The 26,181-nt window shown below is 40.3% G+C and overlaps 1 protein-coding gene across 1 annotated transcript in view; it reads right to left on the bottom strand.

Annotated features, from left to right (window-relative positions):
* Positions 1-407: 407 nt before the first annotated feature.
* Positions 408-26,181, bottom strand: part of cwc27 (CWC27 spliceosome associated cyclophilin) — a 72,546-nt gene continuing 46,772 nt past the window's right edge. Inside the window, exons 12-14 of the mRNA XM_038303505.1 lie at positions 16,133-16,239; positions 15,927-16,030; positions 408-894 (exon numbers count right to left, since the gene is read on the bottom strand). Coding sequence (XP_038159433.1) covers positions 732-894; positions 15,927-16,030; positions 16,133-16,239 — 374 coding nt within the window. The 3' untranslated portion in view covers positions 408-731. The remainder of the gene's footprint in view (positions 895-15,926; positions 16,031-16,132; positions 16,240-26,181) is intronic.

A 26,181-nucleotide genomic window follows, 5' to 3' on the forward strand; every position in this document is an offset into this window, starting at 1 on the left:
TTTTCATTTGTTGTCATTTGTAATCATCAAAATTAAACAAAATAAACATCTGAAATATATGAGTTTGTATGTAATGTATGAATATAATATACAAGTTTCACTTTTTAAATGGAATTACTGAAATCAATCTACTTTTTCATGATATTCTAATTTTATGACCAGCACCTGTAAATACGAATTTTGTCAGATATGTACTTGTAACATGTTTTGAAAATAAATTACACCTTAGAAAAATGTTTTATTGATTTTTGATCAGTTGAATAAAACTCCAATGAAGCAGACAAACTGGGAAAAGATTTAAAGGTTTCTACATCATAAAACGAAAAATTTTTCACTTCAGGTTTCAATTTTGTTTTTCCAGGAGTAAAGAAAAAAAGAAAAAAAAAATTGCCATTGAACCAAAACACTTAAAAGAATGTGGTTTATTTTGTTTCAGGAAACTTTTACAGATTTTTTTCTCACAGTGTAAATAACCCTAAACATAAAGTCAGAAATGAACGGTACACCGAGTAATCATCTACCTTTTAATGACTGCAGTGTGTTACTTCTGCTGAGGAGCTGAGCAGCAACCAGAACAGCTGTTCAATCACAGATAAGCTAAGCCCGGCATCCTCAACCCAGATGTTCAACATGAGAGATTATTAAGCAAAGCCCTTCTGAAGCGATGGGAAAGTGGCCAGGCAGGATGCTGAGTGACCCTGGCAGGAACACACCTCTGACCCTTCAGCACTTCACCTTTTGGCCTTTTTCTCCTTCATGATCTTCTTGCTCTCCTCTCTCCTTCGCTTGTTGACTGGGTTGCGCGGATCATAGATCTCGAATGTATCTTCATCCTGCATGTTGGCATCCTTGACTTTTCTGCTTTGCTCATCAAATTGCAGAACGTGGGCCATCCTAAATCAGATAGAAAGAGGTGGACAGAGTTCAAAGCACAGCACAGGAACATCCACTAAATCAGCCCTCTGAAGCCCTTTTTCCTAGAGGCAAATCCGTACATGTTAAAACCATCTGCAAACCAAAATCACTGCAACAAAAAAGGAGAACAACCGGAAAAAAAGCTAAATGGGAGAAAAAATTATTTTTATCTGACTCCACTAAAAAGATGACCCCACCCCCACCCCCACCCCCAAAATCCTTTACAGATCCTCTTTTTCATTTCATTTCATTTTTTTGTGTCAGCACTAGCATATGGTCTGACAAGGGGTCGGAAAAACTAATCTTAGTGCCTAATGGCAGCCATGCTACCTCTGTTGAGCACATGGAGGGCTGTGTGGCCCTCCAAAGAAATTCCACCCCACACCATTACTGACCCACTGTCAAACCCACTGGCCATGCTGAGGGATGCTGCATACTGCTGGTTGCTCTCCACTCTGTGTCAGATATGCTCAGTGTGAACCTGCTTTCATCTGTGAAGAGCACAGGGTGCCAGTGGCGAATATGCCAATCCTGGTGTTCTCTGGTAAATGCCAAGCACCCTGCATGGTGTTAGTCTGTGAGCACAACCTCCATCTGTGGGCGACAGGCCCTCATACATCCTCATTTGTGCAGACCCATGCACATTTGTGGCCTTTTGAAGGTAATTTTGGCAGTGCTCCTCCTGTTCCTCCTTGCACAAAGATGGAGGTAGCGGTCCTGCTACAACGGTGTGTACTACTCCCTTCAGAGGACTGCACAAACAGGCTCTAACCAGAGTAGAAAAAGAAGTGGGAGGCCTGGTGGAGGTAATGTGATGGTCTGGGGTTGCTTTGGTGCTGGTAAGGTGGGAGATTTGTACAGGGTAAAAGGGATTCTGAGTAAGGACGGCTATCACTCCATTTTGCAACGCCATGCCATACACAGTGGACAGAGCTTGATTGAAGCCAATTTCATCCTACAACAGGACAATGACCCTAAACACACCTCCAAATTGTGCAAGAACTATTTAGAGCAGAAGCAGGCAGCTGGTATTCTATCGGTAATGGAGTGGCCAGCGCAGTCACCAGATCTGAACCCCATTGAGCTGTTGTGGGAGCAGCTTGACCGTATGGACACAAGAAGTGCCCATCCAACCAATCCAACTTGTGGGAGCTGCTTCTGGAAGCGTGTGGTGCAATTTCTCCAGATTACCTCAACAAATTAACAGCTAGAATGCCAAAGGATGCAATGCTGTAATTGTTGCAAATGGAAGATTCTTTGATGAAAGCAAAGTTTGATGTAAAAAAAATCTTATTTCAAAAACAAATATTTATTTCTAACCTCTTCAATGTATTGACTCTATTTTCTATTCATTTCACAACATATGGTGGTGAATGAGTGTGACTTTTCAGGAAAACACAAAATTTTTTGGGTGACCCCAATATATATATATATATATATATATATATATATATATATATATATATATATATATATATATATATATATATATATATACAGTGTTGGGCACGTTACTTTGAAAAAGTAATTAGTTATAGTTACTAGTTACTTCTCCCAAAAAGTAACTGAGTTACTAAAAGTAACTGAGTTACTAACTGAGTTACTCCACAATAAAAGTAACTAGTTACTAGTAAAAGTAACTATTGCGTTACTTTTGCGTTTCTCGCCCCTGTAACCCTCACCACCCGGCCCCCACCTTCTCGCCGTGTGTTTCCAAAGCCAGCTGAACAGAGCGGACGACAAAGACAAGAACCTGCAGAGAGTTTAGCATTTATTGCAACTCAACATAAATGACATCAGGGGGGAACGCCATGTGAAGTTTTTTAACAGGACATTCAGATCTGGTGAGTATATGAAATTAATAACTGGGGATGTCTAATTCTGAAATCCTGTGTGTTTGGGTTGTTATAGATACTGCAACATCTATCTATCTAGATGTATACTCTGTGTGTGACATAAAATATGGATCTCCATCCCTGCCAAAAAGGCCATCAAATAATGTTTAAAATAAAAAATACAGTAGGTTGAAAAGGCAGTCTCCATCCATCCATCCATCCATCCATCCATCCTTCTCCCTTTCTCCATGTAGGCTCTCCATAGTTCTCCTGTGGCGCGAGCACAGGGCGACTGTTGCGCGCCTTTAGCGGGCATGCGCGTTTCCTGTCGCTTGCGCGGTGAATCCTGCGCTGTGCGGAGATGCAGAGGAAACCGTATGTGATGGGGACACGCAGCTCGACGTAACACCAGTATTTCCATCTGGAAAACGTTTTTTTGCCGCTGGAGTCATACTCACTCTCCATCTCTCTGTGTGTGCTGTACGTTAACACCCACCAGTGGAAACACCCACCTACCCAACTGAGAGACGGAATCTCACTATACATCAGCCATTCTCATCCTCCCCTCTCTCATGACAAGGCGCGCACGAGTCCTATCATGAAAAAAAAGGTTCATTGTGCGACCTGAGTAACGCGCAGTAACGGGGTGTTGCGGATAAAAGTGCAACAGTGTGCAAGCATTGTGCAACACGTTTTGTTTATGCTAACAGCAACACGACCAACATGTCATGCTAACCCCGAAATCCCACATACTCCATCAGCGCTCCACTCCACCCCGCTGCGCTCCAGACTGCCTGCTCAAAGCAAAGCCTACAGCCTCCACTGTGGCTCCCGTCCGCTCCGCTCTGAGTTCCTTGGAGATCGTAGAGAGCATGCGAGAGATGATTAAATTCAAAGCAGCAAAACATACGGAAATGATCCAGGGTTTCCGCAAATCAATAAAAATAATTACAATTCATTAATTTTTGGGGATTTTTTTTCATTAATCTCATTCATTTTTTTTTTCATTCTTTTTTTTAATAATTTTTATTAATTTTTTTTTTTTTGGTGTAACAATAAACATATACCGAACCGAACCGAAAACCGTGACAACGAAACCGTGAACCAAATATATATATATATATATATATATATATATATATATATATATATATATATATATATATATATATATATATATATATATATATATATATATATATATATATACACACACATATATACATACCTAAATTAATTCACTCACTCATCTTTGTTACAATTCATTTGGTCTATTTGTTAGTAGCCAGAACACTTTTTAAAAATATACCATAGCCAGACCAGGTGACTCAAGCTTTTTTATAAAAACTGGAAAAAAATAAAAATAATAATAAAAGAAATAAAAAAGAAAAACAGGAAAACCATCAGCAATTGTGTTCCTGGTGCCAAAAGAAAAAGGAAAAGTCCAAGATACGATGTGAAAAAGTGAAAAGCAATATTGGATTCCATGAGGGATGGAGAACAAATAGTGCTCAGAAACTATATGAGCTTTGGTGTTCATGAAACAGGACCTAAAGCTGAGGAGGTATTCTGATTCCTCAAAGACAAAAATAAAAACTATTATATAACCCTTTAAACACAGCTTATCAAAAACGGATTAATCACAGCTGATTCATTAGTTACCGCTGGAAGTAATTAAAGTAATTTTAACTTTCTTTCACTAATAAAATCCTTCTAATACTTCTAATTTGAAAAGATGTGTTAATAAAATCAGGAGATTTCTAAGAAAAAAAACATGTTTCTATGTCACTAAGACGAATCGCTGACAACATAAAGTTGCATAATCCTCCTGAATCTCAGCTTTATTAATATAAATGAGGTTCCTCAGCTCTGAGAACACTGACAAAAAACGCAAACATTTTACAAGGGTCATAAAGACAATTACCAATTGGACAAATGTAATTATGAGATAACAGTTTGAACATTTAAAGGAATTTAGCCAGAGGGCAGATTTTTATCCAATTTAAAGGGTGATCAGAGCCCAAACTGCTGTCAGCTGAGGTTACTGGGTTCATCAAGCATGTTTAGTATTGTAACAGTACACAGCATGAAGAATGCCTTTACAGTACACCCTGTTCAAACAGGAGATGGGCATCATGAAGGGACTTATCTTTTAAAGCAACAGTATTAAGATAAAGTGAAGCTCTCTTTACGTTAGCATAGTTCAAAGAGTCCATGAGACACAAGCAAACATTTTTTTGTTTAATAAAAAAAAAATCTCCAGTTCATTCTTCAAAAGTGCTGGTTTTTACAGTGTTTATTGTGTTTTTACCTGTTAATTACTGTATAAAAAGATGTAAGTTAAAGAAAGAAATAACAAGCAAAATTAAGATTTACTTTTAGAAAATTAGGAATAGTTAATACATGAAGACTTTTAAAGTTGTAGGTAAACGGCCGTTCCAACCGTTGCATTTCCGAATTCTCCTGAGTGGTGACCGACTTTACACGAGTGAATAAAGTTAATGTGAGTCGTTTATCATGAGGGCGGGATTGTTGTGGCGGAAGGTTCACAAGGTTCATCGGAAGCATCTTGCTAACCAGTTAGCTACTTAGTGCTAGTAGGTTCCCAATGGAAAATTACATTGGGAACAAGTAGCACTTAATTGGTGACTTAGAAACAACACTGTCAAGGAACGCTATGGACAGAGGAAACATGCAAGAGGAGGAGAATTTAGTGTCGGAGGTCATGGATGAGTCTCCTCCATCATACATTTTTTATTTAGAGGAGGAAAGCGGGGACGAAGTTGTTGTGGAAGAGGACGCCAGGGCAGCAGAAGCTTGGTTTGGTGTAGAAGGCTTACAGCCGTACATGTTTGAGCCCTTGCCTCGCAAACCTACCAGTTCTGTTAGCTCTACGCCTGCTGAAGACACAGACGTCCATCCCCGTGAACACTGAGACGGAACTCAATGGGAAAGGAAATGATTCCTATTTCTTATTCGAACCATTGCGTATATTAGCTGCGACATATGAATTGAGATGTTATGCCTGAAAAAATTTGATTGACAGATGAACGTTGATATATGATTGGCCGAATTTAGGTGTACAAGCTGACATATAACTAACTGGCCTTAAGATAATAAAAAAAAACCCCACTGATTTTAAGACAGGATTTTCTTTTAAAATAGAAATTTTCCAAATTTTGGGACAGTATCGTCTGATAAAGAGCACATTTATAAACATGTTTAAGCCAGAATGATTAGACATTTAAATATGACTTCCTTATGACTTTAAAGGTTCATAACATTGCAATAATGTCAATTGGAAGATTTATAATGATATACAAAGATATGAAGAAAGTTATCTATTGGTGACCAGTTATGATTGTCTTATCTGTTAAAGTCCGGCATACGCTGTACGACGTTTCCCCTCCAGTCGTGCGAGAATATTTCGATCGGGCCGACTTTCAGCCGGATCATGCGTCGTTCATTGTGTAGTATACATTGGGTAGCGGTGGGCGATTAGCCTCTCACGACCACCTCCTGATCAGGAATTGTAATGTCGGGAAAAAGTAAAAATGTTTGAATTTAGTCGGCCGTCGTAAGGTGGTCGTGGGTAAATCACCCAGTGCACAAACAAGGATTCTTCTTCTTCTTCCTCTCAGACGAAAACATAGAAGCGTCGCGGGGGTGCGAGTGAAATGCAGTTCTTTCTCTAAAATTCACAGACTTTAGTAGCCATGTTTGCTCAGCCATGTCTTTGTCCAAATACGTTGTTGCCTTTTCTTTTAGCGGCTTTCAGCACAAAATTGCACAAATTGCCAAGGCAGCAACTCTCTCTCTAGTGAGCTTCATATTTATCAGGAGGCATCGACACTTCCGTCTTTTTGTGGTTCCACGCGTTTGGCTTCCAGATAGAACTTCCGAGTATCGCCATCTCACTGCGGAGCTGAGTCAGACGTGGTTTTAAGACGTACAGTGTGAGCAGGAAGATCGCATCAGAGCGTCGGGCCGCACAGTGTGAGAACATACATCGTGAGCTGTGAACTTTTAAACCCTGCGATTTAGTCGTACAGTGTGAGCTGCAGCTGCATGCAACGATAAAAAAAACAAAAAACTTACAGTTTATGCCAGGCTTAAGTGGTTAACTAGCCAAGGTTAACAACACAAGTTGAACCAAAACAGTGAAGCTGGATGAAATGAAAATAGACACATTGAAAATTTGGCTGGATACGTATGTTTCCATTTACAAGGATCTGATCTGTCTGAGTTGTGAGCAGAGATGCTCCCTGATTTCACCACCAAGATAGTTTCAAGAATCACTACATTCCTCTGGAAAAATATCAGTGTCAGGCATTTCAAGGATAACAAACGACAACATTTCTTCTGCTGACAGAAGACTGATGCGAGAACGAAGGGGAGAAAGTCTGTTGTCAAACAGCTACGTGCTCCTATGTCTGAGGAAAGACTTCGACTGAAAGTTCAAGCAGATGTTCCTTTGGCTGTTTCCACACATCCACTTATCAGCTCTATTATTAACACCATTAACTAAAAATCTACAAAAATAATCAGCGTAAAGGCTTCCAACGCATGTTCAAGATTGTTCCAGTCTCCGCTTTCCAGAGCTGTCAGACTTTCACACTACTGAGTCCACTATATTTATGGCAGATGCTTCTACAATGGAAAATACCTAACTTGGTAAAACAAATCACCAAAAAGAAAAAAGAAAAGACAGGGGAAGAAAATAAGTAAGGTAGTAGACAAGGAGGGAAAGAAAATGACAATAGAACGGGAAGGAAGGAAGGAAGGAAAGAAGGAAGGAGGGAAGGAAGGAAAGAAGGAAGGAAGGAAGGAAGGAAGGAAGGAAGGAAGGAAGGAAGGAAAGAAGGAAGGAAGGAAAAAAGAAAGAGAAACAGAGTAAAAGAAGGAAGATAATATATCTATTTCCATATAGAAATATAGTACCGTAAATTCCGAACTATAGAGCGCACCTGATTAGAAGCTGCACGCTCTAATTTTAGAAAGAAAATCAATTTTGTACTTTTATAAGCCACACCGGATTTTAAGCCGCAGGTTTCCAACGTTGTATGAGATATTTACAAATAAAGATATTACATGTGAGCATTTTTTTAACATTTGATTTAATCCGTATGATAAAACAAACAAATACGGTACATATTATGAATGCTTTTTTTTTTCAAACTGTAACACTTTTAAATATACGTATGTGTCAGTAACACGCAAATAACGCTGCATATACCGGTACTTTTAATTGAACAACGCACAGAACATTGCAGCCGACCAGGAAAAGTCATTAATCACTTTCTTCTTCCTCCTGCGCACTAAAACCCTCAAAGTCCTCTTCCTCTGTGTCTGAATGGAACAGCTTAGGATGCTGTCACTGACTTCAGTCTCATCTTTGTCGCTCTCACTTGAGCACTCGCAGTCCTCTTCATCCCGCAGCAGCCCAGCCTTCTGAAACCCGCCGGTGATGTTGGATGTTTTCACACGGCTCCTAGCATTGAGAACCCACTGGCCTCTGTGAATACTCATAAATTTTATTGGTCTGTTTTTTGTGACATGAACAAAAACATGTATTAGCCAAGGGCGTAGGTTTGATTTGAACTTTGGTAGGGACACTATTGGCCTGGTGTCATTGGTGCTATGCAATATGCATGTCCTTTTTTATGCTCAATGTGAGCATCCGTACTGATAAGAGGAATTCATTGTTAAAAGAGAAAAACATTTTGCTCCATTAATAAAAATGTTATAAGCTCTACACTCATTAGATGCTGTTTATCAATGTTTGAAGTATCACCGGCTCTGATGAATGTGGAATTAGGACTGTTTTCCACTTTGAAAATGGTTTCATTTGAACGACTAAGAGAGAAGGTAAATACAGTATTTTCTTTTGAAGATATAGAATTGTGCAGAGTTAAACCCCACTCTAATATTTGTACCTACTATTCTCTCTCTGTATCAAGCAAAATAATACATTCATTAAAATATTAACTTCACTATAAAAGTTGAACATCTGGGCTGTAGTTACTCTGTGTAGCCCATTTCATGTATTTCATCTGGGGCTGAAAAAAATGAATCATATTAATTAATTATTTCAAAAACTGTCAACTAATTTAGTAAGTGATTCATCATTAACTGGAGAATAGAGACTTTAAAACATACAGTAATATAAATGTAAAATGTGCCTTTCCCCAGGAGCAACCCACTTAGATCAGTTATTATATCAAAATTGTAAAAATAAAAACAAAAAAATGAAAACAGTAATATTAACTAAATATCGGTAAAAAAGAAACCCTCACATTTTCTTTTTTAGGTGGCTGTGGCTAAGAATCAGAAATGTTGATGCTTACAGCCTTTATTTGCCCATTTTTCCAGCAGTCTTCAGAACTCCTGGCTGACTCAGAATATTTCGTTTTATAAAAGAAAAAAAAAAAGGTTTTTGTTTTTTAGTGTACATGATATTCATTTTTTTTATTGGGACTAGTTTTGTAGCCTAATATTAATTGTAGTAACCGCAGCATTCTAGTGTGAATAAATTTTCAATGTTGTGCTCCAAGCGCAGGCTGACTAGAAAACAGCCAATCAGAGAGAGAGAAGGCGGAACTTAAGGCAGACCAACCAATGAGAGTTGAGTTAAACAGCGCAGCACAGTTCCATGCGCTGCTACATGAAAGGGACAGGAGAGACCAGGCAGAGGAGCTGTGAGAGAAAAAGAAGCCTCTGCTGCAACAACTACTGCTGTAAATTATAAACATGTTGCTCACATCCAATTATTGGTAGGGACATTTAGGTTGGTTCAAAATTTTGGTAGGGACATGTCCCTATGGTCCCTATGCAAACCTACGCCCATGGTATTAGCCGCACTGTATTATAGGCCGCAGTGTTCAAACAGTGGGAAAAAAGTAGCGGCTTATAGTCCGGAATTTACGGTATGTGTATTTTTTATCCAAACCTGGAAAACACTGATTTTTCACCAAATTTGTCAACTTCCTACACAACAATCTCTTAAAAGGTGTTCAAGACCCAACGCATCTGAAGAACAAAACCTGCCAACTTCCCACAGTAAATGTTTGAAACAAATACATTCCAGGATTCTACCAGTTTACATAATATAGTGTTTTGCATAAAAAGCCTTGGGAAGCTGCCCCCCCCCTCCTCAGAAGCACATATTTCTCTAACTGGTCAGCTTCAGTGAGGTTGTCTCTATCGCTGTCTATCCTATCAGTGAAAAAAATCAGAAATTAAATGCACGTGTGTATGGTCAGTCACAGTGGAGGCATGTTGGAACTGATCGGTATAAAAGGGAACCTGCACACAATGAGTGTAAAGAGTTTGCCAAACATTCCAGGCAGATCCACATTTCAACCACCCAGGCTAAAGCAAACCAACGATTCCACCATCATCAGATTTTTGCTTTACTTCAAGAAATCAGACCCAAAGTACATAAGTATAAGATGTGGAAGGTCAGAAGAGACAACAACCTGTTAAAGGAATAGTACACCCAAAACATGATTAGCCTTCATTTTCTACTCACCCCCATGCTGAACAACACTCTGGAGTACTTTTTTGATATCTCAAATGCATCTGGAGATCTGGGAGGCTTCTTGCTGTCTGCTGACATTCAAATAATGGAGGTCTATGGTGCCCGAGACAGAAAGGTCCATAAAAGTCCACAAAAAACGTGTCAATATTCCTCCATACTGCTCGTCCAATGTATTCCAAGTGTCCTGAGTGGGTAGCATCCAGAATTTACTCGAAACGAATTCATTTAGAATGTTTTTAGAGCATAAACAGTAGTGTATAGGATTTCCTGAAAGCACGCACATGCGCGTTCACGACGCTACGGAAGCCGGCAGACCAAACCAGATGAAAGTGCGCATTCAGCGTCTGCTCTGCCAATAATGCAAGCGTAGAAGAAGAAATGTGCTGTTTACCTGTGCAAAGAAAGAAACAACGAAAGAAAAATGTCTGAGGACTTCAGTGTTGAGGAAGAGCATGAGTTCTTTGCCGAGCTGAATGCGCACTTTCATCTGGTTTGGTCTGCCGGCTTCCGTAGCGTCGTGAACGCGCATGTGCGTGCTTTCAGGAAATCCTATACACTACTGTTTATGCTCTAAAAACATTCTAAATGACTTCGTTTCGAGTAAATTCTGGATGCTACCCACTCAGGACACTTGGAATACATTGGACGAGCAGTATGGAGGAATATTGACACGTTTTTTGTGGACTTTTATGGACCTTTCTGTCTCGGTCACCATAGACCTCCATTATTTGAATGTCAGCAGACAGCAAGAAGCCTCCCAGATCTCCAGATGCATTTGAGATATCAAAAAAGTACTCCAGAGTGTTGTTCAGCATGGGGGTGAGTAGAAAATGAAGGCTAATCATGTTTTGGGTGTACTATTCCTTTAAGAAGGTATTTTCCTTTGCTCTGCTGATTGGCGCTCAATGTTTCACTATTTTTAAGTTAATGTGCATGTAGTTCCTTAGAGAACTGTTTTAGGGTACATTTCATAGTTGTTTCTAAAGTCAGTTTCTATTGAACTTCCAAGGATGGAAATCCCAAGTGTTCAGAGAAAACTGATTTATTTTTTGTGATTCAGATGTTTTTGCAGGCTTAAAAGCATGGTTATCTAGCGGAGAGAGAAAGACTCTTTGGTTTAAACTCCCGGCTTTGCAAACAACTAACATACAAAGAAAAAGGAGAAAAACACAGTTTTAAGATCCAACCACATATGGCTTATCTCTAGCTTTACTCCATTCAGGCTTCCAAGTATTAACAGAAGTAGTTTCTTGATCAATTCAGAAAACCTTAACACAAAAGTGCAAAATTATAAAAAGGATACCTCCCTCCAAAGTCCACCGTTCTGAATGCTGGATACTTGAATGCTCAAAATGTGCTGCTCCCAAAGCTAGAAATACAGCAAGACTCAAACTACTCTCTGCACTCTTGATGCCGTCTCCTATAGACGTTGCATTTGAACCTGGTGCTCAAAAAGTGTTTATTGTGAAATATTTAGCCAATTAGCATCACCAAAATTTATGGGTTTGGGGTCCTGGGATTTTCGCCCCTGTTACAGTGATATAAGTGATGTAGCTAGTAGTCAGTGAGGCAGTGAGGTAGAGATTATAGCGAAGAGTACTTTTTCAAACATCAGGATCTGACCCAGTATGGATAAAGACAGGTAGGACTGATTTAAATCACTTTTTAGAAATGAACAATTTGGGATTCACATGGAAAATAACATCATATATAGTGTACTTTTTCTAGGTGTTTGTTAAATAAACACAGTCTCAGAAAATGTTTTTTGTGTTTTTATAATGTTTTTTTGTTGCTGTATTCATATAAATATACTCGTGTGATAACTTTGATTAGTTTTTGGTATACACTACCTTTCAAAAGTTTGGGGTCACCCATACAATTTTGTGTTTTCCTGAAAAGTCACACTAATTCACCACCACCATCTGTTTCTGCTTCTGTTTCTCAAACTAGAGACTCTAATGTACTTATCTTCTTGCTCAGTTGTGCAACGCGGCCTCCCACTTCTTTTTCTACACTGGTTAGAGCCTGTTTGTGCTGTCCTCTGAAGGGAGTAGTACACACTGTTGTAGGAAATCTTCAATTTCTTAGCAATTTCTTGCATGCATTAGCCTCCATTTCTAATAACTAGAACAGACTGTCGAGTTTTAGATGAAAGTTCTCTTTTTCTGGCCCTTTTGAGCGTTTCATTGACCCTACAAATGTGATGCTCCAGAAACTCCATCTGCTCAAAGGAAGGTCAGTTTTGTAGCTTCTGTAATGAGCTAAACTGTTTTCAGATGTGTGAACATGATTGCACAAGGGTTTACTAATCATCAATTAGCCTTCTGAGGCAATGAGCAAACACATTGTACCATTAGAACACTGGATTGATAGTTGCTGGAACTGGGCCTCTATACACCTATGCAGATATTGCACCAAAAACCAGACATTTGCAGCTAGAACAGTCATTTATCACATTAGCAATGTATAAAGTGTATTTCTTTAAAGTTAAGACTAGTTTAAAGTTATCTTCATTGAAAAGTACAGTGCTTTTCCTTCAAAAATAAGGACTTTTCAATGTGACCCCCCGGGGGAAAACTCGACGAATACACGCCCATTGAGGTGGTTTAAAGTGTATTTTTCTTAAAAAACTAAAGGGATAAACTAAAGAGATAAACAGGTATTGACGATAAGTATGCTGGTCTGACCGGGTATGCTCATCTGATAGAACACCGACATAGTAAAAAGTATCTCGGCAGAGGATTTTGAACTCAGGACCTTGTTGCCAGGAAACAGTTCTACCAACTGTGCTGCTGCACATTCCTCTGTGCAACATATATAGTATTTTATATCTGCAGATTGTTTACTCCTTTTTCTGGCTTGGTGAATTATTCAGAGTATGGTTTGATATCAGCCTCTCAATGTGTGAGTGTGACTGTCTTCTCTGTGCTCATTTGTTGTGACAGCTCATCTAGGATGTCATTGCTAGAGTCTGGCAGACCCTAAGGACTCCTGCTGGGTGAGCAGGCCTCCTCGGATAATTTGTCTACCAGACTCAGTGATGACAGCCTGCCGACCATTCGGCCTCGGCGTCACACATGGTGCTAAAACTCAGCGTTAGGAGTTTCTCAAAATTAGTTTGTGCGTTTTCTAAAGGGGCAACATTGAGGTGATGGTGAGAGCAGTAGCAGTTCGTGAATCAGTCCTGTAATAGGCTTTGTGTGGATATGAACGCTAGCTGACGGGTAGGAGGGACCGAAGAGGGAAAGCCAGGACCCGTAGAAACAGAGACAGATGGAATAGTTTACCTCCTCTGGCCCAGACTTGACTTTCAGTCTCTGACCTGTTGTAACCTACATTCTGCTCACAGTTCCCGTAGAGTGGCACAGACTTCCCACACTTTTTTATTTCTAAGACTCCTATGCTTCCCCACTAACCCCTCTACCCTACCTGGCATAGTGAGGAGTATCTTTGCCTGAGAGAAGCGCCAAGTGCCAGACCACGCTTCTCACAAATTCATTAGGGGGCCCCCCCCACACCCTGCCAGACAGCACTTCGAGAGTGGGTCTCAAGACTAATAGCAAGTACAGATTTTGTTATTTTAATATCTCTCTCTCTCTCGCTCGCTTGCAGACACTCTACTCAAATTCACACACATGGTATTCATTTCAAAACTTCGCTCTGTGCAGTTTGAGATCTTTGGTGAAAAACAGAATATGAGAGGAAAACACAGCGTCAGGACTGATTTCCTGATGGCCAATCTGGTGGCTGTATGATTCTAAGCCTGACAAACACATACAGATTCAGATATAGACACACAAATGCAACTTTCACACACATCTATAGCAGTGAGCTATAGAAGTGCGACAGATCAGGTTCATCACTCCCAGGAGAATAATGGACCCGTTTGTCACATATGACATTTCGCTATTTTTTTTCACTACTTTTACTTTTACAAAAAAAATGATTTGTAGTTTAACCACAATCTGCACATTTGCCATATTGTGTATGAGTAACTAAATTTCAAAGCTAAAAAATCATTCCTGGGAATTAACTAAATTTAAAGGAATAAATGCCAATAAACCTGGAATTTAAAATGTCAAATGAAAGGTTGACAAAAACGTGAAAAAGAACCTAAGCATGAATGATTGAAAGGTTTAAATGTCGAGTGGAGTGTCTTTGGTGTAAAATTGTTTCAATGGGGTCTCTATTTTTTCACAAAAAAATTGAGGACCGTTTTTGCCAAAGTCAAGAAATTATGCCTGGCGTTACGTTTTAGCTAACAGCTATGGTTTAAGACTAAGGTTTGGACTAGGTTTAGGGTTAGGTATAATAATAACAATTATAATAATTGAACTTCATTGATCTCACATTGGAGAAATTTACCTCTGCATTTAACCCATCCCCTTGGGGAGCAGTGGGCTGCCATTGTGCGGCGCCCGGGGAGCAATCAGGGGTTAAGGGTCTTGCTCAGGGACCCAGAGTAGCACTCTGTGGGAGTGGGACTCAAACTCAGAACCTTTAAGCCCTAACCACTAGGGCGCCAATCCCCTACCAGGCATGGACTGGTAGTCATTAGAAGTAGGGTTGTTGTCAGGATTTGGGCCTAGAAAGGGTTGAAAATGACTGAAAAATCAATGGAAGTCAACACATGGTCCTCATAACACACCGCAGGACCAGAACGTATGTGAGTGTACTTTAGATTTGATGCATGATTGCAAATGAAAAAAGTAAAACATTAACATTTATGTTTTAAATGAACGTGCTGTCAATAGTGTCGAGCACCAAGAATTGATAATCAAACAAAAGCGGTTCTACATTTTTGATTCTCCAGGATTCGTTAAAATATTTTCACTGCTGATCCTGATTGTCATTGTTCTGGAATTGTTTAACTGCAAAGGTTGGGAATAATCCTGCAAGGTTGAGCTCCCTTTGTGGTACGGGCCTCACCTCTAAATCTGAGTATCTATACTCCAGTTAACAATTGATTAATTACTAAATAAATTGAAGATTATAAAAAAAAAAAAAAAAAATTAATCATGATTAATCTGATTTATTTTTTCAGCCCTAACTGTAACACCTCACACTGCCTACAGCTTATCTGGTCATTTATATTTATTAAATCTCCTAATTATGTTAGGAGTCAAGTCTCAAGTCTGAAAAAGTGAGTTTCAAGTCCGTTTGAGTCCTTTGTTTTAAAATGTTAAAAATAAATAATTGACCATGCATTCTTTTTAAAATCTTTTTTTTTCTTCTTAAAACTTAATAAAACCAATTCAAGTCACTGGTATAGAAATACAAATTAAAAAATATATATTTTCAAGTCAACTCATAGCTAATCAAGGACTTGGGTCCAAGTCACGTGACTCGATGTAACCAGAGCAATTTTACCTTCAAAGCCTGAAACTATGCTTCTATTGGATTAACATGTTTTAGTCAAATAAACAACTGAACTAACAGAGGGGGGATGTAAATGTTAAAGAAAGCTTAGGTTTAAAAAAAACAGGTTTAAACCAGCCTAACATTTCATGATATCCAATGAGAAACAGTGACTCTGAGAACAATGGTTAGCCGATATGTCAGCTAATATGTTGATAAGAGCTGAAATCCCACAGTCTCGATAAAAGACAGGAAATAAAAAGGTTAATCTTACTAACCATCCTTTATCATCATCCTCGGCCAGCTCCTCCACATCCTCCTCTGGTCCCTCAGTGATCGCTGATGACAGCTTAGACTTGAAGCTGTTGAGTAGCGCCAATGTCTGCAGATTCATTACACACTGGTTTTAGCTTTTACAGAAGCTTGAATAGAGCTGCTCAAATGGATGGATTTTGATAAGAAGACCTCATGCTTGATTCTTTACCTGTTCTTCTCTGTTTGAACCTTTTTTCTTTTTTTGTTTCCTGAGGTCTTCGTACTTCTTTCTTCCCTCCAGGTACTCTGCCACGGCCTCGCTGGTTGGCTTTTTCTCTGTATCAGAAAGATGACAGAGATAAAACAGCTGCAGGTTATTTCCTCCTCATTCCAATATTATTTCACTCATGAGGAAAATAAAACAATGGCTCAATATTCACAGCAGATACTGATGTCCCCTCAGTCTATCTGGAAGAATTTGAATAAAAAAAAGAATGATAGTATGATACAGATTGTAGATAAAAAAAAAAAATACAATTCTCCATGTAAATTTCCATAAAAGACCTCGGAAAATATTAAGATTAAGGTCGGGCTGGGTGATATTGCTTAAAAATCTAATTTGCGGATTTTTTTCCCAACTAATCTGATTTTTTTTTCCTTCTCCCTTATGTTTCATGACAAAAACAAACAAATAACATACATTAATTTCACAAACTAGCTTTTATTTTTATCACCCCCTTTGGGAGGCAACCTTAGTTTAATGGGCAACAAAATTCAAGCCGTGAAAATGCTTGTAAAACAAAGTCTCACAACAAACAATGAACATTTTACAATCTAAATATTTTCAGCTAGTGGCGTTACACAGACAGCACATTTATTAGTGATAAATACCCATCTAATAAGAAAAAGTTATGAACCAATGCTGGCCTGATCTTTGAAAACCCAAGGAGTGCAATGGGGGGTAGAAAAAAAGTCCAGATTTTCCAAAAATTAAATATATCAAAAACAGAAAATTCGACGAATCAGCTTATCCATAAATTGCCCAGTTCTAGATTAAAGTAGCACAATAACTTTTAGCCACTAGGGGTGCTAGACCTGTAACTTCTGGACTGTCCCAAAATTAACCAGCCTCCATCTGTGTTTTTGAATCTGCTAACAGGCCATTTTGGATGTGCAGACTAAGAAGGTATGGAGTTACTTTTAAAGACAAAGAAACTGTAATGAGCTCAGAACTTAGGACCCAATATTCAAGGCAAGACAGACATTGGGAAGATTCAACACGTTAATTAAAAATAATCAGGATGTGGAGCTGTGGATCTGCAGCAGAGGGGAGGCGGGGGGACCGCCCATCACTGGTACTCTGGTACTCTGGTTAGGGAGAAACACAGGTAAGTGACCATGATCATCTGACGTTAGATGATTATGCATGAGGGTCACTTACCTGGTTTAACAGTTCAGTCCATCCTTTCAGAACGAGGCAGAATCCTACCAATGGACTACCAAACGAGATACAGCGGGAGCCGCCAGTAGTGAAGCAGATGCTACAGCCCCAGTGAACGATTATGAATCCGAGCCAGGTCAGGGATACAGTTCAGAACAGATAGGCTCAGAGATCCAGGAGTCCGTAACGCGTTAAGGGGCTCCGATCAGAACAGGAACAGGAAGGTTCAGGGTTCCATGAGTCCAACAGAGGGTTAAGGCAAATCGTTCAGATGGCAATAGGCAAACTCAGTATTTGAGAGGCATGATAACAGGAAAACTACGCTACTTTAAAACTCGCTCCCTCCACTGAGCCAAAAACAGAAACAGGGCGTGCTCAGTGGATAAGAGACCAGACATGATCAGGAACACTACGACAACTAAAAACTTTTCACCACTCTGCCTCTGAGAACGAGAACATCAACTATAGAATCTGCAATGATCTCAAACTAGACAGACGACATCAATGATCTGGCCCCGATAGCTGGGACTGAACCGTATATAAAGTATAAGGACCAGGCGGATAAGATGAGTGATAATTGGGAACCGGACAGGTGGGCAGGTGAGTGAGACGAGTAATTAGGTCAGCTACAGTGGGGCAAAAAAGTATTTAGTCAGCCACCAATAGTGCAAGTTCTCCCACTCAAAAAGATGAGAGAGGCTGGTAATTTTCATCATAGATATACCTCAACTATGAGAGACAAAATGAGAAAAAAAAATCCAGAAAATCACACTGTCTGATTTTTAAAGAATTTATTTGCAAAATATGGTGGAAAATAAGTATTTGGTCAGTTACAAACAAGCAAGATTTCTGGCTCTCACAGACCTGTAACTTTTTCTGTAAGAGGCTCCTCAGTCCTCCACTCGTTACCTTCATTAATGGCACCTGTTTGAACCCGTTATCAGTATAAAAGACACCTGTCCACAACCTCAAACAGTCACACTCTAAACTCCACCATGGCCAAAACTAGAGAGCTGTCAAAGGACACCCGAAACAAAATTATAGACCTGCACCAGGCTGGGAAGTCTGAATCTGCAATAGGTAAACAGCTTGGTGTCAACTGTGGGATCAATTACTAAAAAATGGAAAACATACAAGACCACTGATAATCTTCTTCGATCTGGGGCTCCACGCAAGATCTCACCCCGTGGGGTCAAAATGATCACAAGAACGGTGAGTAAAAATCCCAGAACCACACGGGGGGAACTAGTGAATGACCTGCAGAGAGCTGGGACCAAAGTAACAAAGGCTACCATCAGTAACACACTACGCCGCCAGGAACTCAAATCCTGCAGTGCCAGACGAGTCCCCCTGCTTAAGCCAGTACATGTCAAGGCCCGTCTCAAGTTTGCTAGAGAGCATTTGGATGATCCAGACGATGACTGGGAGAATATCATATGGTCAGATGAAACCAAAATAGAACTTTTTGGTAAAAACTCTACTCGTCGTGTTTGGAGGAGAGAGAATGCTGAGTTGGGGGCATGGGGGTGGAAACATCATGCTTTGGGGCTGTTTTTCTGCTAAGGGACCAGGACGACTGATCCATGTGAAGGAAAGAATGAATGGGGCCGTGTATCGTCAAATTTTGAGTAAAAACCTCCTTCCATCGGCAAGGGCATTGAAGATGAAACGTGGCTGGGTCTTTCAGCATGACAATGATCCCAAACACACCGCCCGGGTAACGAAGGAGTGGCTTTGTAAGAAGCATTTCAAGGTCCTGGAGTGGCCTAGCCAGTCTCCAGATCTCAACCCCATAGAAAATCTTTGGAGGGAGTTGAAAGTCCGTGTTGCCCAGCGACAGCCCCAGAACATCACTGCTCTAGAGGAGATCTGCATGGAGGAATGGGCCAAAATACCAGCAACAGTGTGTGAAAACCTTGTGAAGACTTACAGAAAACGTTTGATCTCTGTCATTGCCAACAAAGGGTATATAACAAAGTATTGAGAGGAACTTTTGTTATTGACCAAATACTTATTTTCCACCATATTTTGCAAATAAATTCTTTAAAAATCAGACAATGTGATTTTCTGGATTTTTTTTCTCATTTTGTCTCTCATAGTTGAGGTATATGTATGATGAAAATTACCAACCTCTCTCATCTTTTTAAGTGGGAGAACTTGCACTAATGGAGGCTGACTAAATACTTTTTTGCCCCACTGTATTAGGGTAGTGATCATGACAGAAATAGTCACCCTCCTAGTTTAAATCCTGCATCAAAAAACTTAGACAAACTTTATTTTAATTTAAATTTTTTGAGTGCATTCAAAACGAAATTATTTTTTGTACAGCCCTCATGAAATTTATAATTCTTAAAGTGGTCAAATAAAAACATTGGGAGAAACAATAAACATGTCTCATCTTGTTAGCTAATGACAACTATGAGCTTAATTAGCTTCTGTCGTAAAGAGGCGCTCTGGGTCACATGACTCATTCATCTCATCTATTTAAGTTAAATAAGCAGTCTTTGACCACCAAGTGATGTATACAGATCAGCCAAAGCAGCCCCAGTCAACGAGCATGAATCCGAGCCAGGTCAGGGATACAGTTCAGAACAGATAGGCTCAGAGATCCAGTAGTCCGTAACGCGTTAAGGGGCTCCGATCAGAACAGGAACAGGCAGGCTCAGGGTTCCATGAGTCCAACAGAGAGTTCAGGCACAAGATGGCAATAGGCAAACTCAGTATTTGAGAGGCAGAACAAGGCATGATAACAGGAAAACTACGCTACTTTAAAACCCGCTCCCTCCACTGAGCCAAAAACAGAAACAGGGCGTGCTCAGTGGATAAGAGACCAGACATGATCAGGAACACTACGAAAACTAAAAACCTCTCGCCACTCTGCCTCCGAGAACGAGAACATGAACTTTGGAATATGCAATGATCTCAAACTCGACAGACGACATCAATGATCTGGCCCCGATGTCTGGGACTGAACCGTTTATAAAGTAGCAGGACCAGGCGGATAAGATGAGTGATAATTGGGAACCAGACATGTGGGCAGATGAATGAGACGAGTAATTAGGTCAGCTATTAGGGTAGTGATCATGACAGAAACAGTCACCCTCCTAGTTTAAATCCTACATCAAAACACTTAGACAAACTTTATTGTAATTTTGTATAGACAGAGTGCATTCAAAAATAAATTATTTTTTGTACAGCCCTCATGAAATTTATATTTCTTAAAGTGGTCAAATAAAAACATTGGGAGAGATAATAAACATGTCTCATCTTGTTAGCTAACAAGAACTGTTAGCTTAATTAGCTTCTGTCGTAAAGAGGCGCTTGTTAGAGGGATGGGTCTTTGTCCCTTCTCTGTCTTGTGTTCTTGTGAACTGGAACAATGCTGGGGTTGAGGCTGATGATACTTCACAAGCACATGAGAACAAAAAAGTACACATATTGAGAAATTCGTAATTTAATGTTTGTATACAAGAATTGATCCCAGAACTTACTTTGCTTTGTGAAATTAGGTAATTTTTAGAAAAAGTCTGGTCAGCAAGGAATAATCAATGGATCATTATTTTTACCTAAAACTAATATGTTTACGTTGATGTAATCAATTTAGCGTTAATAAGTAATAAAATAAAAATTATGATTTTTGTCGAGATCACCGAGTCCGGGATCGGCAATTTTTGCCCAAATCTGGTAATGCCTAACTGCTGTCATCTTCCGGCAGTGACGACGCGGTGCGGTAAGCCTAGCGTCATTCTCCCTAGTTTACGAGCAAAATCAATGGGAACTACTAAACACATCTGCACTATTTTAGATTTCCAGAGAACTTCACCATTGAAATTCGCGAGAGCTATGGTTAAACTTACAATTCCCACATTGGGTAAAAGTGAAAAACAAATGAGTTATTTCACCTTTTCTGATTCATAATCCTCTACCACTGGTTCGTCGTTGGATTGCCAACACCAAGAGGGAGGATTTGCCATTGAACTTCAAGCCAGAGAAAAAACACAATGTGTAGCCAACATTTGGAAGAAGAATGTTTTCAAGATGACTTGGATAATTTGACAAACACCAGATACAGCACTGGGACTTGCTCAACAGCCGATACAGCACTGTGACGTCACAAACCGGTAGGTGGCAGTAGTGTGCTTTGACAAACATGGATGCCTCCAGTAAAGAACATTCAATATAAATTACTCTCAATTAAATACACTTATCATTTATTAAACAGTATGTTATAATTTCATATTTAAAGTACTTTCAGAAGTGTGTACTCTGAATGTGACAGAATTTTCCTTTAAAACAAGAAGAAAATCATTAGCTGACTTTTACTGTGATGGGTGATTTAGAAATAAACAGCAGAAAGTTGAGGAGACAGTCAACTAAATCATGTCTAGGCAGCAAACTGGGGTTTTGGTGAGAAAGACACAGTTTGTAGGAGGGGAAAAAAAGCTTTGCTACAACCCTACAGATAATATGATGATGTTAACATGTAAAGCTAAAGCCAACTTTCCACCAAACTGTCCACAGTCCTTACATGTGAAAACATTCATCACTGACGATCCTCATGCTGGCACTGGTAGCTCATGAGGTCAGCAGTCCGTAAATCTGTGCTCCGGCACACAGCCTGTGAAGTCAGGGTGGCAGACGATGAGCACTGTCTGCTGGCTGGAGGAGCTCTTTCTTTCCACAACAAAATGTGATGTCACACCAACAGCGAGAAAATAAAGAGAGCTAAGGTTACCTGACTGGACTGGAGCAGCGCCGAGAGCGGCTGGATGCTCAGACACGTTCAGGTGAAACCAAATAGATGATGTAACAAAGCAAACACCAGGCTGCTGGCTTTCATGAAGGTTTAAGCGTCAGTGTCCCCTCTTTCTGTTTTGTGTGTTTATTTATACAGCCATTTATTACGAGGTGTAAAATATAGAGGATTCAGTATGTCAAGAGGTGGCAAACTGACAGAGACTTGCAAATGAAAAAGCATGGTGAAAATAAAAATACCTAAAAAACTTGAGACTGAAGAAATACGGAATATGTTGAGAGGCTAAATTTCATCTTAGTCATGGGTTATTTAGCTAAATATGTAAAATAAACATTTTGGGAGAGCTGTTTTTATCATATGTGAAATATGTATATGTCTCCAGGCAATAACTAACACTTAATTGGTTTAAATGTAAGGGCAAAGGCACTCATTTCCTCCAGCCTGGCTCAGCATCACGTTTTTATGTAGCAATCATTTTGTGGTCTGAATAGAAGGGTGTTAGCAACCAGGCTAATACCTCTAGCTGCACTCATAGAAGCTGCTATAAACAGGGCCAAAATCAAAGACGCAAATCTTTTTTGTGCGTGTTGTTGGTGTAAATACTGCATGTGATTACAGCAGCATAATCCTTCTGATTCAAAAAGGAGAGATTAGTGGAAGACAGCAATGATGTTGCCTTTTCCTGGAGGTTAGCTCTAAACTGTGCCCAGCTCTACTGCCCACACTGAAGGCTGGTTTATTCTCAGAAACCAGGTCGTCTGCATGTGTGTCGCAGTTAACGCATATATACCCCCGCCCCTTCCGCAAACAGTGCCTCAGACAGGAGGCCTCTGATTGGTAAAATCTACATCCGCTCTACACCATGTGTATTTCCTGATTGGTACCGTGTCAGCTTGTTTTGTTCGTATTACCGTCATAGTGGAAAACGACTCCTGAAGTTGGACCAGCTAGAAGAACGAGGTGCACGAGAACGCTGGGATGCTTTCTCCACCTGGATCCCCGCTCTTTTTCGCCCTCATGTCCCTCCATTGTCGCACAAATTTGCCCCTTGAGTTTTTCCACTTCCTCACCGCCTTGGCTGTGTCTAGACCAGACATGGGCATACTACGGCCCCCGGGCCGTATACGGCCCGTTAGGCTTTTTAATCCGGCCCGCCGAACTTGTCCAAATTACCCTATTTTCACTTTTACTGTAAGGCGCACATAAACGTCTTTTTTTTTTTTTTTTTTCCTCAAAATGTGCGGTGCGCCCTATGTGTGTTGTAACTGCGACTTTTGAGACCACCATGCACCATGCAGAACTCCTCATCTCCTCATTGAGGAGATGATGAAAGCGTGGCTGAGGGAGGTGAATGTAAGGAGACCAGGTGTTTTTTTCCCACTCATCACCATCTCTGGTAATCTGTGACTGCATGCGTGCCCATCTCACAGCTGATGTGAAAAACATGGTGAAACAAATTAACGCTGTGCTCGCTGTTCAACCGCTCGACGTCGGTGCGCTTCGGGAGCGCGCCGCCAACGCGCTGCTGCTGCTCGAGATGGAAAAATAGAAGTTTTGCTGCTGGAAGCGCCGCATCAACCAATCAGAGAAGCTGATCTGGGAGCTGACAGCGAGGCAGGTGTATGAGGAGACCAGGTGGTTTTTTCCACGCATCACCATCGCTGTTAATCTGTGACTGAATGAACGCTGTGCTTGCTGTTATCCTGGGAGGTCTGACAAAGGAACTTCAACCGCTCGACATCGGTGTGAAGAGGTCTTGTGAGAAATTCTGTTTCCCCGTGAAAATCTGTTCCCCCTGTGTCGGGAGCGCGCATTGCAGCCAGAGAGGCGGATCTGACCATTGTTAAGGCGCTCCTGATCATTTTTCGGTAAAAACAGCTCATATAATCATCTCAACTTTGTAACATCCATTTTAATCGGTTGCTCTTTTTAAGAAATTGTAAAATAAATACATTAACGAGGTCCTCACGCTGTTTTGTGTTTTTTTAAACGCCAAGAGAATCGGTATTTCTCCAACTTTTGTCCCTTCAGCCTGACAGAAATAAACGTCAGTCACCGAACACAACAACACGTAGTGTATTTTTAATTTTTCATTGCTGATATAAGAGGATGGAAACTGGCTGATAGCAGGGCACACAGATTAAGACGTCCTGCGAAGATGAGAGTAGAATTTCTGGTTAATCACCTTCTAATGTAAAATATGACAGATTACTGGATTAAGGACATTTATAGTATACCACATCACACATATCAATTTTAGAGAAATTGGAAACAGTTGCTCTTTATTTCCCAAAGATATGGGAGGAGGAGAGGAGATAATGGATGTTTCAGCTTACTGAAATATTCTGTTCCCCCTCCATAACAGGGGAAGAAATTGATTTACCTGCAAGTCTTTAACTGTGCTTATTCCACTCACCACCGAGAACAAATCCTGTGGATTTGGTCATATTTTATTTGCAAAAATTAAAGGGGGGGAACCATATATTTCAGCTGCCTGAAATAATCTGTTCCCCCTCCATAGGGGGCCTCTGGACCGGGTCTCCTCCGCGTTCACCGCAGTGGCTGGCAGGTGTTTTTTCATCTAAATAATCTAAATCTTGCAGCTATATTTGATGTGATCAGTGGGAATAAAGTAGTTTTAATATGTTTTTAAGTGAGAAAATCCACCTGAAAACTTAATAATTGCAGTCAGTTCATCCAGATTATCATCATGCCTATACTATATCTGTCGGAGGCGCTCAGACCCCCACATACCAGCGGTACACCGACAGTAGAAACCCCTTCAACAGCAGCCTCTAGGCCGGGCAGCCTCCGGGTTCACCTCGGTGGCTGGCAGGCGTTTTTCATCTACATAATTTAAACTGCAGGCACCAGGATACCAGCAATAAAAGCGAACATATTCCGTCGGCAGGTTTCAGGATTTTAAGTTAATTTAGGAGTGATCACAGCGCTCTGTGTCATCAGCAACGTGTCTGTCTCAAGGCCAGCACGTAGGTTTGATTAATACTTTGTAATAAATAAATGAATAAAGCACAATCATACTCAGTTTTGCCCCCGCTGTATTTTTAAATACGCAGTAGAGGTATCTAAAAGTAGTAGAGGACATGTACCTGTATATAAGAAAACCCTATAGTCCGGTGCGCCTTATGTGTGTGTTAAATACAGAAATGGCACACATAACTGAGACTGCGCCTTTTAGTACGGTGCGCCTTATGGTCGTGAAAATTGTCTGTTTTTTTATACATTTCAATCCCCAGGTTTAATTAATGACATTGCTTGTCCAAATGCTCCTGGCCCGGCCCTTCTGTCAAATTTTAGAACCCATTCTGGCCCGCAAGTCAAAAAGTTTGCCCACCCCTGGTCTAGACCCACAGCCAGTTCATGATTGTCCCTCTTGCGTTGTGGCGTAGAATAACATAGCGCAGACCATGCTTCAAAATTGGGCATAAATCAAAAATATCTCTGTCATACATGCGACAAGCTCACTGTGACACACTGCTGCGGGAGTATAACCAGCCTTTGAGTCTTCAAACGCATCACATTACTATGTGTTCTCAATTAACTGGCAAAGGGATCCCCTCTATCAAGACAACACAGCAGGCCTTCCTCGTTAACAGGCATTTCTCTCCAGACATCTTCAAGGTCAACCTGATCTTCCTCGGAAATCAGAAAAGACCCTTTGTTGTAGGATATAGGGGAGATAGGGTACAGTGGGGCAAAAAAGTATTTAGTCAGCCACCAATAGTGCAAGTTCTCCCACTTAAAAAGATGAGAGAGGCCGGTAATTTTCATCATAGATATATCTCAACTATGAAAGACAAAATGAGAAGAAAAAATCCAGAAAATCACAGTAGCTACGTTTACATGGACACAACTAATCGGATTGAAGGCCTGATCAGATCAAAAATGTTTCATGTAAACATGTCAGACTGAAGATTCTAATCCGATTCGGTCCGATCGGATCTAAATTTATTTCCGAAAGAGAGAGGTGGTTTTTACCGATCGCCATTCCGATTGGCGTCCATGTAAACACCCATTCGGATCTTAAGAGTAAAATAATCTTCACTGCGCATGTGTGCGA

The sequence above is a fragment of the Cyprinodon tularosa genome, unplaced genomic scaffold (assembly GCF_016077235.1).
Source record: "Cyprinodon tularosa strain WSP-4 unplaced genomic scaffold, ASM1607723v1 ctg511, whole genome shotgun sequence".
NCBI classification, from domain to species: Eukaryota; Metazoa; Chordata; class Actinopteri; order Cyprinodontiformes; family Cyprinodontidae; genus Cyprinodon; species Cyprinodon tularosa.